Raw genomic sequence first — 13687 nt, forward strand, 5'->3', positions numbered from 1 at the left:
ATACAGCTTCTAGATAGACTCTCTCGTAGCAGACGCAGAGGCACATGAGCAGAGCTGAATGGAGTGGGTACGCGTGTTGCGGTGAACACACACATCGCGGCGTCTCTATTGCTTTCTTATCCGTTTGGCAGATGTGATGTCCCACTTTGTGGCGTTTTGTGTTCGTTTGCCGTCTGTAGAGCAAGGAGGGCTCTATTACACAGCAGGAAATAGAACTATCCGGTCAAACATACCGATTGTCTCGTGCGAGGCTGTTTGAGCTGCACTCCTGCGTTCCACAGGGGCTCGGTAGAAAACGTCGTATAAAAACCAGGCTCGCGTCCAACTCATGCAGCTCGGGTTTCTTCACTATTTCGTGTATTCCCTTTTGCTTTGTCGTCTGTTTTAGGTGCTCTCCAACCCCAGGGCACGGCACTTGTTTATTGCTGGCCTCGGGTGCGGTTCTGCTAACAACCGTAAAGCCTTCGTTTTTGAAAGACAAGAAAAGCTAGCTGTTATCAGGAGAGGGAAAACTGTGGTCGACGAGGGGTGCCGTGCTGTGAAAGACTTGGAATTTTTATAGGGGAGTTATTTCGGTCGCATGCGCCTCGATTACATTAACGCCGTCGCCATCACGCACTCTTCCTGACTCCAGAGACGACGAACTTCTACGCTGTTCGTCTCGTGCTGCCGCTGAGCAGAAAGCATAGCAAAACGGAAGCTTTTTGAGGAAATCGATTTGCAGACACGTTTTACAGTTCGGGCCATCATGCGATGCCTAGTGGCTCTTCTCTGTTTGGTTTCTTCCACTGCACTCGAGGGTGCTGAGGCAACGCGGGCCGAACTTCTCAGCGTGTGTCTCATTTCGTTATCGCTTACAGGCTGCTTTTGTTGCCAGCCTGTAGCGGCGACGGATGAAAGCGATTTAGGGAATGCGTTCGAGCAACAGCGCAAGGACTCCGAATCCGACGAGTCACTGAATCCGGAACAAGAAATCAGTGGAATGCCGCCACAGAATCGTAACGAGGGAAAAAACTCTTCACCTATGACCAGTGACACTTCCACTTTCCAGGGTGAACGTGGAACAGATTCCCCGAAGGGCGGTGAAAATGCGGAAGCAGGTTTCTTGGGAAGTCTGGGAGTGGACGCTGTACTTGGCGCCGACGGAGACGACGGTTATTCGGATGAAGACAAAGCAGAGAGAGGGGATCCCGAGGTCGACATGAATTCTCTAGACCGACAAGACCAGGCCAATCCATCGGAGCCGCGCCCTTCGCTTCCAGATGAGGGTAGTCAGGGACAACACGCCTCTACGGGGGAACCCGAAGTTAAAAGTGACAACGTGAAGTTCATTTCGTACGCGCAAAAGGCAGAAAAGAACCAGCCCGACGGTGACTTCAAGGGCAGCGAATCGTTCTCGCCATCGGGGTTCGATTACAGAGAAGGCTCTCCTGGAGTCGGCGATTACAGAATACTCAACGAGGGTGCTGATTCCCCCACCTTCTCAGACCGTGATTACGATGATTACGACGAAACCTCAAATGGGGAGCTGCCACTTGGACGCCTGAGAAATAAAGTTCAGCTCACCGCAGCAGAAAGATACTGTGGTTTAAAGCCCAAAGGCCCGACTGTGCTCTACACTCCTCCAGGAGTGCGTCCGGATGAGCTCGAGGCTCTCGACCTTTTCGCAGTCACCGACGCAGGTTTTTTCGAGTTAGTTCGAGACAGCCACGGCGATCTCGTGTGCCCTGAACGTAGGTCACTCTTTGGTGGCGGAACGTTTCTGAGAGCTGCGGTCCAATTGAGATGTCCGCAACTTCCTCAACAGCCATGCTAACGATTTGGACAACGGATTGATATCCTGAATGTCTTTGCTTGCCGGATCCATGTTCTCGTCTGTTCTTGATTGCAGTTGAAACTTTCTGCCTAACCCAGTCAGATACGTGACCGGAACCGAGTTTCCTTTGCACCCGCGAACAGCGACGCCCCTGCCGCCACTAAAGGCCACTGATCATGGAATGCTCCTGCCTGTCGTGTCACAGTGTGTAGAAAGTGTTTGCGTGGTGACAGATTCTGGACAGTAGATTTCATTTTACTGTGGAGCGTAGCCAGTGATTTTCGGACACCTCTCACGGGGTGTTGTTGCACAGCATTCACAAACCACAGCTTTCTTGTCACATTTTGTAGCTCACGGACACTCAGTCCAGTCCTCATGTTGAACAGTTTTGTCTCGTAGAATGTGTGTCTTGGCGGTGCTTTCCCCTTGGCTGTATTTCGAACTTCAGATCGGCATCTGTAGTTCTCTGCTAACCGAATAGAACTTGGATTCGGTATAAAAAGGCCTTCACGCGACGGAGTCAAGTCGCCACTTGCGCTGTGGTTCCTTGCTTGTGTAGGCCGTCGTGGCGAGCGCGTTCTTTTCCGCAATCTGCGACTCAAAAACAGTGAATTGGTCGGCGACATGGTGTATTCCGATCCACGTAGTTATCGTCATATGACACAAGTGCATCCCGATGGCAAAGCCACAAAAACACCGCGGGCGCCGACCGAGCAGAAGACGCCGCCTCGACGAGAGGATCGAGGCAGCAAGGAGCGTTCTAAATCTGTTGAGAACTCTGGCAAGAAGTTAAGTATGTGGTCCAGGGTGCTCTGCAAGGTGTCAAAGAGGTACTGTAACACAAAGGTGACGGGCGAGAAAGGCCAGGACGAAGACAGCGGAGATCCGACAACGCACAAGAGGCAACCGCGACAAATTGTGGCTGCCGAGGTACCTTTACGGGAGGTGTTCGGCGTCAAACCCCTCGAAATCTTTGACTGGAAGGTGAAGGAGCTGCTATATCGACTCGATCGAGAGATGGGGCAAGAGGGCAACCTGGATGAACGCATGCCACCCTACTTCGCAGTCCCGACAGAGGCAGCAGGCAGGGCACCCGGGGTTGCGCAGGTTCCTGGATCAGGATCAGAGGGTGAGACTATATCACACGCAGGTGCTCTTCAGGGGGATTTTCAGAGGGAGCCTAAGGGAGGGGATGCCGAGAGAAGACGGGAGTCTCACGAGACTCAGAACTCCGCAGGTGCGGGTCGTCAGGCTCCCGCAAGCCGTACGGATGCTCCAGTGGAGGCGGGGCAAGGGGATGTGCGGCGTCTAAGCGAACAAGCTTACAACAACAATCCTAAGAAAGCGCCGGAGCAAAGTGGAGGGGCGCTTGATGACGGCGTCGATTATCCAGCAAACGACTGGCTGGAAGCAGAATACGAGGATGCGCCCAACATTTCCATCCCCGACTTCCTGTTCAGCGTTCCTGCGGACAGAACACATGATGACGATGAGCCAAACACTATGGAACAGGAAGCGACTTCAGTGGATCTGAAGGTCACGGTGCTTTGCCTGGAGAACGGGGCGCCTCCCATTTTGATAAAAGAGTGGCCGGCTTTCACAAATGTAGTCAAGCCAAGTGAGTCTGGACTTCATGCGACGATGCCAGCCATTCTGAAGACGCGTCAGAGTGTCGACGTTAGTGGCGGCGGTAGGGCAGAATAAGCTTGTGGAGGAACGTGGGAGCAGCACTGATACAATTTGAGATCCAAGAAATCCATAGGTACACGGGCAACATCTTCGTTCTGGCAGTATGCAGGAGTATGCTCACTTCGTTTGACTTCTTGCGTGCGTCTCTTCTGTTGGGTTGTCGCAGGGAAAGTTTTACCACAGAAGCCAGCAGTGGCTCGGAAATCGGTAGCAGTATGGGGAAGCAGTTTCTTGGCTGCGGTGGCCGCTGGCATGTATGCAACCAGTAAGTGGTCGTTTCTGCAATCTTTCTGGAAACCGTTTCGATGTGCACAGAGAAATAACTGGTTGAGAATGCAGCTCTCAGTTTGTCTTTTTGGTGGCAGTCCCTTGCCCGCCACAACGCAGAACCGCATGGAGGGGGGAGTGTGGATTATGCGCCAGACTGCCGGTTTAGATTTTGTACGTCTATGTGTACCGCATGCAAGCGTTGCACGGCATTTCATGACCCCCATGTTGTGATCATGAACAATAGCGGTATCCAGCGAATATCTGGGAATCCAACATCCGTATTCACGCTGCTGGAGGTGCAGAAGGGGGATTGAAAGGCGGTTCCGCGCACCGCTCGGCGAAACATAGTGGTCAAAGACCCTACTTTCGTGAAAATTATTGAGGCGAACCTTCATGAATGCGGTCGCTTGGTACAGTTGTGTCACCCGATCTCTTCTTCAGCTGCTTGTGGCCGAACCAACACCCAGTTTGCCGGGAACAATACCGACACAGTCATTTTGAGTGAGAGTGGATCTTTGCAAATGGTGAGAGTGCTGCTGTGCTCTGCTTCAGAGAGACTTGTCAACCCTGCCGCCTTGCAGTACGGTTCTCGTTATCAACGACTGGAGTCCTTCTCGTTCCTAGGCTGGTTGGCGTTGTTCGTGCTTGGATCTGCGCAGCTAGGTGAGGACGGGCACTCGAACGTTGCGTTCTGCAAGTGACGACAGCAGATGTTTGAGTTTTCTGGATTCTCGAATCGCATCGTCTTGCTTATAGGCAGTGCTGTTCCACATGCAGCAGACACGAAGTGGGAGGAATGTCACTTGTCGGATACTTTCAGGGTCGAGAGAAGCTACAGTTGCACTGTCACAAAGTGAACGTGTTGTGTCACAGGAAGAAGACGAGCCCTGCACAGTTTATTCGTTGTGTAACGTTGATGCCACACATGTGCGGGAACAACTGGGAAATCAAGCTTTCAGCCGAAGTGTTTGTCTCATGAGCTGTGGAACGCCTTCATAGAACATTAACACTTCGCTGGACAGAGTGAAGCGGCGCCGACACTCTCAAATGACAATTGCTACTTGTGGACATTCGCTGTATCATGTTAACAGTGTGTTAGTTGTGCGTTCTCGAAACGGAGGTGCAGCCTCGAGAGATTCGGTGCCATTATTGAATGTGTTTCTTTGAGAGCCGCCGAAATTCCCCTGCTCTCTTGCTGTTGTGATCAGCTGGGTTGCTTACGTGGAATGTGAGGACCGCGATTCACAGCAGCCACCTGAGACATAATCTTCGGGAGGAGCTTTTCGCAGATGAGAAGGCAGGAACAGATGGAAGCGCCGGGTCGGTGTATCCGACCGGCTTCATCTTTTACTACGACCGTCATTTCCGTCAGTCACATAATTCGTGAAAAGCAGGAGAACGTGCCAGGGGAAATCCCGAACAACTTTGACTCAATTTCCCACAGAACGATGGAACATCGTCTCACCGTGAGACGCCTAGTCCAGTTTTAGATTGTGGATCGTTTTCTAGGTTTTCTTTCGACACCTCGAGAGACAAATTATCCAGCATTGATTCTACGCACACGTCCCATCCCTGCGTCGAAGCGTGTCCACCTCAAAAGCAAATGCGGGTCGCAATACTTCTTCATACGGCTCTCCGACGTAATACTCGTCTTGACAGCCAGTGATTCTGGAGCGATTTCGGGCGTTCGACTTTCACCGGAACGTTTGTCGACGGTCTGTGTTTTCCAGCTTGTATGAAACCTGACGTCGCAGTGACCGTGCAGTCGCGTTTTGAGAGGAAACCAGGAATTTCAGGGAAGAGCAATGTGATTTTGATCGCATCATGGATGTGTTCAAACGCAGCTTCATATGGTGATGGAGTCTCGTTTTGGTTGCAAGAATTCACATCAAAAAACCATAGCCACGTGTAGGCGGCATTGTTTTGGTCTCTACCGCACCGCAAACGGTGACTTTTGAACTAGGCCGCAGAAGAGGGCGTTTTTACCAACGACACTTTGTCAGTTGCCTGGACTTCTCTGGAACATCGGACTGACAGGAACGATGCAAACGATTTGTCTCAGATGTGTCTGCTTTGCATGTGTACCTTTGTTCGCCTGTCTTCCGCTATATCACGAATCTTCCAAAAACGCCAGCTTCGATCATTTCCGTCCACACTGCTATCGGTCGTAATGCAGCTCAGGAACATGTGAACAGATCCCAGCTACATCAAGAGTCGTGTTCCAGCATTGCCGATTTCCGTTGTTTGTCGCTGGATATCCTTACCAGTCCAACTCCGCAAGCTGGGGCAGTTTTGTGAGCATGAAAGCGGTCGAGCGCAGCAGACGGTGTTTTGCGAAGAAAAGCGTTCCTCGCGAGTGCGCACGTGTGTTCACTATTCGTCTACGCAGCAGTGCGTACTCTGTTCATGTGGCACTAATGTCGTCGCTGGACAAATAATAATTGCATTTATGCTTGAGTCGTTTTCTTGTTGGCCTGGCACCTGCTGAGTCACTGACTGAATACCTTTTACGCATGGTGTGCATGGATGATACCCGACGCCTCTACAGTTTGACCTCTGTCTAATTCCGGACATTCTCACTCGAATCGCGTTCCACTGTGGCGACAGTGCCTCGCCGTTGCGAGCGAAAACACGTTCAAGGCTTTGTCGGCTCAGCACAGGTTTGGATTTCTCAAACCCCCACAACACCGCGCATACGCCTCAAACGTGGGGCGCAAAATGCGCTGCACACAGAGACAAGGTTTCGACAAACGGGACATAAAATGTAGTGGTTTTTATATTTGCGTCTCGGAAGAGAATACGACCTTTCCACCCTGACTTGCTCCTGCCGTATGTACGACTCCCCCACAGTCCTTCTCTGGCCACCGGTCACTCTCCACTGTTTCTCACGAAAACAGAGTCCTTTGGTATCCCCAGCGGCAGCACGGCACTCTGTGTCCTCTTGCTTGGGGCAGGCGTTGGGCAACCGTCCGACACTCCGAACGCACACGCTTACGTGACAAACGTCTTCAACCTAGACATGTCTGCTGCACCACAGTCAGCTCGACGCACGCGCAGCGGCGAGACTTTTCCCACTCGAACGCTTCGATCTCTCCTGGATTTCTTGCTGCTGTTGCTGCTGCAGATGCTTGTGACGAAGTCGCTTGGCACGGCGCTCCTCGTCCGTGGGGCATGTCGGCGACCGCGTACTTTTCCACAAATACAGATAGTTCGGCCTTGCGCCTGCAGACATGTGAAACGCACCCGTTCAAATGAAGTGAAAGAAGAAGGCACATGCGTCGCGAAGACGGGCGACCCAAGACACACGACACAGTTTTGGGGCTGTGCGCCGCGACCCCCAACTGGCCTGTGCACCCGTCCCGTTCAACTCAGGAACGAAGACGGCACTCGCGCATGCGGCAGCACCTCAGAACCTCTGCGGCATCCACACGGATAATTTCGCTCTGAGTCGCCGCCAACTTCAGAACGCTAGTGTGACCACATAGACAACGCACAAACGGCGGTGAACTTTCGGCGAGATGCGCCTGCCAGATCTCTCGAGTTTTTCTTCACTGAGAACAGACGGTCTGAGCAGTGGTGGAACGCAAGTAAAGTCTGGACAACTTCGAGGGAGCGCGTCACGCGTGGGTGCGCTTTCGTGACCCATTCATAGCAAAGGAAAGATCTTCCGACCACTGAGCAACTCTACGTGGACTGAGCTTCCAAACTCATTTCTTTAGACTTCTCGACACCTACTCCATGTGGATACAGAAACACCGTCAACTGTCTAGCGACGCAACAAGAAACGGGTTGACTCCATGGCTCAGTTCTTCCCTATCCAGACCTCCACAAAACGCAAAAGAACAGACCACTCCTGTCGCATACGCCCCTGCTCCCCCGTGCCTAAAACGAACCACCGGGTGGATGCACTGCGTATCTCGCGCCTAGAAACCTTTGCGTTCTCTGATTACACTCCACCTGCGAACAGTTCCGCATGCTCCTAACTCTCCACTGGCCCCCGCTGCATGCTGGTGTGCCAACAGGAGGGCGAAGCTCTCGAAACGCAACTCCGCCAATGGATGCTCTGTTGCTTTTTTCTGTTTCAAACACCACGAAGGCAACGACGTGCAGGCTTCTCTCCTTACCATCTGCGGGGGCTGGGAAGAAGCACTCGTCTGCATTTCCGCTTAGATAGGGAAGCACCTGAGAGGCGAACTGAGGCTCGTTCACCTGTCGGCTTTCTGCGAAAGCCAAGAGAGGCAGAGACACCGCGACGGGCGGCCGGAGGCGGCCTGCGTCGTCGATCCACCACACGAAAGGCAGGTCGAACTCCGAAGAAGCATCTGGAAGCGGCGGTTGTTTGCCGGGGGACGCTGCCAGAAACGCTCGCAGAAGAGACGCAGTCGCACTCAGTGCAGGCGCCTTCTCCACCTCTGCGACTGAGTGTCGCAGCAGGAGAGTTGCCGCCGGCACTGCGGGCAGCGGCAGGAAGAACGGCTTCCGACCCATCAACCCGGCGCCAGGTGTACATACAGTCGAAGACGTGCCTCCTCCAGTGTTCGCGTCGAGCGGAAAGAGCAGGAGCCCCTTCAGAGCGAGACACTGGACAATGAGGAGACTCTGGTCGGCGTCGTGGAGGAGCGCGGCGGGAAGGAGAACATCCTCGTTGAGTCCGACCGGGTGGGCGAGTTTCTGCGGCAGGCCGCGAGCCTCGTTTTCCTCTCCTGGATTCTGTTCTCCTCGGCCCTCGGCTTCTGCGCGTCGGCCCCCGAGGGCGTGGGCGCGCACCACAGCACACGCAGGTTCGTCGAAAAGGTTTTGGGGCTCCAGGAGAACCTCAGAGTTGTCTGAGAGAGGCATCCCGTCAGCCAGGCGCCACAGCTTCACAGTGCCGTCGCCCGCGCAAGAGGCAACGGCCTGCCGCAGAAAGCGAGTCCTCGAATTGGCTCCTTCGATCTCGCGTCCTGCGTCGCCGGGTGCGGCATCTGTGCTGACCGCCTTCATGACTGTCCCGGTACGAGCGTCCCCCCTCTGGGCGTCTCCCAGCGAGTCGGCGAAGTTTGAGAGAACGACGACGTCTGTGACGAAGTCACCGTGGCCGAGGAAGAAGCTCTCGACGCTCCACGGCTGGTCCAAGAAGCAGACGCGAACTTTCTCGTCGCGGTCGGCTGTGATCAAAAGCGTTTGTCGCGTTCCCTCTCGCCTTCCTTCTCCCGTCGCTTCCACCGACGCACCTGAAGCCGCAGACAAGGGGGCTCTCGAACTGTCGCCCACACTCGAAAAAACGTCCACCACCTTGAGCACAGTGATCGTGGTGAGGTGAGAAATGATGGGGATGTCCTCGCCGCCCTCTTCGTCGTCCTCCTCGCCGAGATTGGGGTGTACAGACACTGCATCAGGCAAACTCTCCGAGTCGTTCCCCGGCTCCGGCTCGGTGCCCGCTGTGCCCGCGGAGGCGTCGACGGACTCAGCGGCCATCGGATTGACGCCCAGAGACTCTGTCTCGGCTGCAGGCTCTTCTGTGGGTATCTCCTCAGCTGCCGGCGCGTCTCGCGTCCGCAATCCGTGGACACTCGCGAGCGACTGCATGCGTTTGACGAGGCGGTCCCCAGCAAGCGCCTGAGATGCCTGCATCCGCCAGCAATCGCTTAAATGGTAGACATCCCCGAATTTGTCGGCGAGGAGAAGCGGCAACGGGCCTTCCTCACTGCGATCTCCGTTCTCGGTCTCCTGCGCAGCCGAGCCGCAGAGTTGCCGCGAGGTCTCTCCGTGATCCGTCGCAGACGGCCTGTCTGACGAGGAAGACGACTTGAGGAGAAAGACCGCAGCACTCAGTTTCTTCCGCTGCTGCCGTTTCTGCAAAAGCCGGAAGTCCACGTCGGAGACCAGGTGTACGTACTTGTCTTCTCCCGCCGTCACCCAGAGACACCTGCTTCTCTGGCTCTTTTCTGCGTTCGCAGCCCCCGCGTCCTCTGTTGCGCTGTCTCCTGCCTCGCCCCCGGCCTTCGAGGCTGTTGCTCGTACCAGACACCCAGGCTGCTCTCGCTCGCGCCTTCCGGACGACCGCAGCCTAGAGCTTGTCGCGCCGCAGCCTTGACACACGCAGTCGGCCGCAGCCACGGGGAGTGCATGCTGCAAAGAGGAAAGTGACGAGGTCTGAGAGTGTGAAGAAGGTCCTGAAGGAGAAGAACTGGCGTCGCTGGGGAGCATCCACTTGTGTGCGAGGAAGTCGTACGCGTACAGCGAGGTGGACGTACACCAGAAAAGCACGGGCCGGTGGGGATGGACCAGAAAGGGCACTGCGGGGAAGAGCGGCAGGGGAGAGGAAGGAGGTGTACGGACAGTCGAGCGAATCGGGCAGATGTCTCCAGGATTCACTGGCCGCCCCGAAGTCGAGACCAAACGCGACATCTTGGAAAAGCGACGGAGAGAGAGACACGGAAAGAGAAGCAATCGAGAGAAGAAGACGGGGAAGGACCTGAGGAGAAAGAGGAAAGACAGAGACAGAAGAAGAAGAAAAGAGGAAAAGGAGAGGAGAGGGAGAGATGGAAATTTGGAGAAGAGAAGAAGACGAAACAGGAAGAGGAGCAGATTTCCGGACGAAGAAGAAGAAGGAAAGGGGAAGGGGAGAAGAGAAGGAACAGGAGAAAGCGAAGGAAAAGAAGAGAAATGAAGGAGGAGGAACGGAAGGAGAGGAGCTGAAGAGACAGAAGAAACAACGAGGGCAGAGGAACAGGAAAGTCTTCAGAGAAGGGAACCCAAGCAACAGCTTTTTTCGCAAGTTTCCTGTGAAGGTATTGTTCGACAGGCGACGAACTGCGCGTCAAATGGCGACACAGCGTTTTCAGCGCAGGGAAAGCCTCGCTGAGCACTCATCGTGCAGACAGCTGTGATTGAGTTACTGCGAGGAAGAATGGAAAACAAGTATAGACTGCTTTTCTGATTCAGCAAAAAAAAATTCTCACGCCCCACACACTTGACACGCGAGACTTCTGTCTCTCTCGAGTGATCTCATCCTCTCTCGAGGGACCTCGTGCTCACACCGGCGTCGTTTCATCTACCTGATTGATGCGATAGCGGAAGAAACAGCGAGATGAGTTTTCTCGGCTGCTCTCGTAAAAGTTCTATTCCTCGCGAAGTTCTCCCCGAAACGGCGATGCCCCTGCGGGACTCATCTCCACCTGAAAAGAGTGACTTCTCAAGACGACCGGTACGACTTTTCGTCTGCCGTTATAAGCCTCACGGGTTTTCTTTGTACTAGAAACGCTCACTTCCCAGCAGTCGCTGAAGCAATCCTTTTTCTTGTTTGTCTTCTCTATCTCTTGTTCTCCTTCTTTCTCTCTTTCTTTCTCCTTCTTTCCCTCCTGTTCGCCTTCCCTCTCTCGCTCTCCTTTTCCGTTTCTTTTCCTTCTCTCTTTCTTTCTCCTTCTTTCTCTCTTGCTCATTTTCGCTCTCTCTCTCTGATTCTCCTTGTGTCTCATTTTCTCTCTCTTGATCTCTTCCTCGCTGTGCCCTCTTCCTCCCTCTCGTGCTGTGAAAGCGAGACTCGTTCATTAGTCGCCAGCCCGCTGTCTTTGAGAAACCGTTCTCCACGACGCCTCGTGTAGGCAGTCGCCACAGCAACTGGCGCCTGTGACTCCGGTACTTTTGTTTTGAAGTTTAGAGTGGATTTTGAAGAGGGAGACTTCCTCCGCGACCTTTAGGAAGAAGTGAGAAGGCCGCAGGTCCAGGCTGTGTCAACAAGTCGAGAAAAAAAGGATTCGCTCGGCATTCGCTTTGACTTGTCGTTTAATTCTCTTGTCTGCCTTCTGTCTCTGATGAGGAACCGTATTACACGTAACCGAAGCGCGATGCCTGGGGGTTGAGGAAACGCCTCTTCTCTAAAAGCGTTGAGGAAAACGGCGAAAGGAGAAAGCAAACGTGAGTAGAGATCTTTTGGTTTCCCGGTGCGTGACGAGACGCAACACACCCACTGAAGAACGCTGCATGCAACTGGCTCTGTCTCCTTCAGGAGGACTGTTGAGGCGGTGTCTCTGCTGAATTTCTCAACATACGCGCGGCCGCCTCCGAGCAGACCCAGGAGAAGCAGAGATGCACTGAGAGACAGAAGAGAAAGGTGGATGAGAGTCTCCCCCGCAGTCGCGAGAACAACGCCGCATCACCTCAGAAAGTCATATTTAGCACAGTCTTTCATCGCTAGAGATACACGGACTCCAGACACACGACATCTGTAGGACTTCGAAGTACAGCTGGCGACAGTCCCTTTAGACCCCAACAGAGGAGAGGTTCGCAGCGTATGGCTGTCTGTCGCGCCGCTTTAACTGCAATGCATGCGCGCCGATTTACATGCACAGACAGATCAGATCTTGAGCACCTTGCCGCACCTTGGAGCCTCGCTGGCTCTGTGCCTCTGAAAGCGCCTCTTTCGCCAAGACTCTCTGCGCGGACAAAAAACACAAAGCTGCCGAGACAACACTGGCCACAGAAATGCCAAAAAACCTGCATGCGTGAAAAAATCTTCCGGCTGCCTCACTGGAAACAGAGCATGACAAAAGAACCTGTTCTAACGTTACAACTTCCTCGCCAAAGAGAAACGAGGAAAAAGACGGAGACGCCAACATTTCATATCTCCCTTTACCTATATATATATATATAATTATACATGCATCTCTCTCTCTCTCTATATATATATACATGTATACACATATATATATATACCTATATGTATTTATATATGCATTTCGATAGTACTATCTGCAGACATGTTTAGGCAATGATACGTGCATGTTTTTTTATGTAGTGGTATATATAATATATAGGCATATTTATGAACTTGTCCGTATGCAGAAGTCTAGTATTCATCTGTAAATTTTGTCGCATTTCTCCCGAGTTCGAAGAGAGAACAACGGGAAAAACAAGAGCGCTGTTGCGAGTGATCTTGTCTTATCTTTTTTTATCGTTCTCCCATCGGCGTCGTGCAGAGGGAATGTGCATTTGTGTCTCGTTTTCGAAAGCAAAGAGAGAAGCGTCGATTCTTCGTACCCTCGCCTGACTTTCTATGCGCGTTCCTGTTTCTTCAGGCTGCCTTCCAGTGACAAGTTTCGAGATTCCACGTCCTCCGTTCACTCCTTTGCATCTGTTTTCCCCTGCCTTCTATTCTCCTGTTCAGCTCGCTGTCTGGCGGAAAGTCTCTCTGCAAAAGCCTATTTTGTGTACAGAGACCTGCCTTTCCGCCAGTTTCTTTCTTCGTTGGCCGACAGCAGCGTCTGTCGCACAAGATGCTTCTGAAGGATATCTGAACGGTGGACTGCTGTCTGTGTCATTGTGTCTAGCGGTCAACGATCACGGCAAGTGAGAGAGCACCGATACAGGGCACAAAAGGCACGGTGCCCACCCGCCGGCAGAGACTCAGAGATCTATACACTGGGTATTCTCGAAACCGCTCCAGCACAACTGAGCTTGGAGCTGATCAAGAAAGATCCTCAAGATCTAAACCCGGACTCCCTCTCGTCGTATAAACTCCGCAGGACAGGTCGAGCACACCTGTTCTCCCGGCAGCGTCGTTTGCTTCCTCTTCCACGTGATCTGCAAACAGTCTCTTTTACAGACGCTTTTGTGGACGTTCCTCTGCCTTCTCTTCGTCTCTCTTCTTCTGTCTCGTGCGTTTCCCTACCGAAAACCTTCTGAACCTTCCTGTCCCTCGGCGCTTACCTTTTCTGCGCCGCGGCTACGAGAAAGAACTCCTGAGAGGCTCGACCCAGGGACTGAGGCACTTTCAAACGTGGAGGGTCTCCTGCATGCATGCACTTTTCCAAACAGAACAGGTCGACCAGAACATGACTCTCCCGAGAACGAAAGACTTGACTCTTTTTGAGAGTTCGCAAGCCCCGACTCCTGTCAGCGCATGCACAGCCGAGAAGAAAGCGTGTGTGT

At 53.2% G+C, this 13687-nt stretch overlaps 3 protein-coding genes across 3 annotated transcripts; 1 reads left to right on the plus strand and 2 right to left on the minus strand.

Moving 5' to 3' along the window:
* The first annotated feature begins 143 nt into the window (after positions 1-143).
* On the plus strand, positions 144-6426 carry TGME49_254470 (hypothetical protein). The gene is made up of 6 exons (XM_018781060.1): positions 144-455; positions 861-1733; positions 2376-3434; positions 3672-3770; positions 4328-4438; positions 4984-6426. The coding sequence occupies exons 2-6, from the start codon at positions 983-985 to the stop codon at positions 5160-5162; spliced, it is 2199 nt and encodes a 732-aa protein (XP_018638131.1). The 5' UTR covers positions 144-455; positions 861-982; the 3' UTR covers positions 5163-6426.
* Positions 6427-6495: 69 nt separating this feature from the next.
* Positions 6496-11006, minus strand: TGME49_254480 (WD domain, G-beta repeat-containing protein). Its single transcript, XM_002369461.2, has 2 exons — positions 7900-11006; positions 6496-6997 (listed from the first exon to the last, which is right to left on the minus strand). Exons 1-2 carry the CDS (start codon positions 10163-10165, stop codon positions 6813-6815), a joined length of 2451 nt encoding a protein of 816 aa, XP_002369502.1. The 5' UTR covers positions 10166-11006; the 3' UTR covers positions 6496-6812.
* Positions 11007-11350: 344 nt separating this feature from the next.
* Positions 11351-13602, minus strand: TGME49_254485 (hypothetical protein). Its single transcript, XM_018781061.1, has 2 exons — positions 13466-13602; positions 11351-12215 (listed from the first exon to the last, which is right to left on the minus strand). The coding sequence occupies exons 1-2, from the start codon at positions 13555-13557 to the stop codon at positions 11951-11953; spliced, it is 357 nt and encodes a 118-aa protein (XP_018638130.1). The 5' UTR covers positions 13558-13602; the 3' UTR covers positions 11351-11950.
* Positions 13603-13687: the final 85 nt, after the last annotated feature.

Source organism: Toxoplasma gondii, chromosome III, assembly GCF_000006565.2.
Source record: "Toxoplasma gondii ME49 chromosome III, whole genome shotgun sequence".
Classification (NCBI taxonomy): domain Eukaryota; phylum Apicomplexa; class Conoidasida; order Eucoccidiorida; family Sarcocystidae; genus Toxoplasma; species Toxoplasma gondii.

Coding starts and splice junctions, on each gene's coding strand:
- TGME49_254480 (XM_002369461.2), bottom strand. CDS start 10,165: ATGTCGCGTTTGGTCTCGACTTCGGGGCGGCCAGTGAATCCTGGAGAC. Junction 6,998..7,899: donor CTTCCCAGCCCCCGCAGATG/GTAAGGAGAGAA, acceptor ACATGTCTGCAG/GCGCAAGGCCGAACTATCTG.
- TGME49_254485 (XM_018781061.1), bottom strand. CDS start 13,557: ATGCATGCAGGAGACCCTCCACGTTTGAAAGTGCCTCAGTCCCTGGGT. Junction 12,216..13,465: donor GTAGCCGCGGCGCAGAAAAG/GTAAGCGCCGAG, acceptor TTGTCTCGGCAG/CTTTGTGTTTTTTGTCCGCG.
- TGME49_254470 (XM_018781060.1), top strand. CDS start 983: ATGCCGCCACAGAATCGTAACGAGGGAAAAAACTCTTCACCTATGACC. Junction 3,771..4,327: donor CGCTGGCATGTATGCAACCA/GTAAGTGGTCGT, acceptor GCTCTGCTTCAG/AGAGACTTGTCAACCCTGCC. Junction 4,439..4,983: donor GCTTGGATCTGCGCAGCTAG/GTGAGGACGGGC, acceptor TGTTGTGATCAG/CTGGGTTGCTTACGTGGAAT.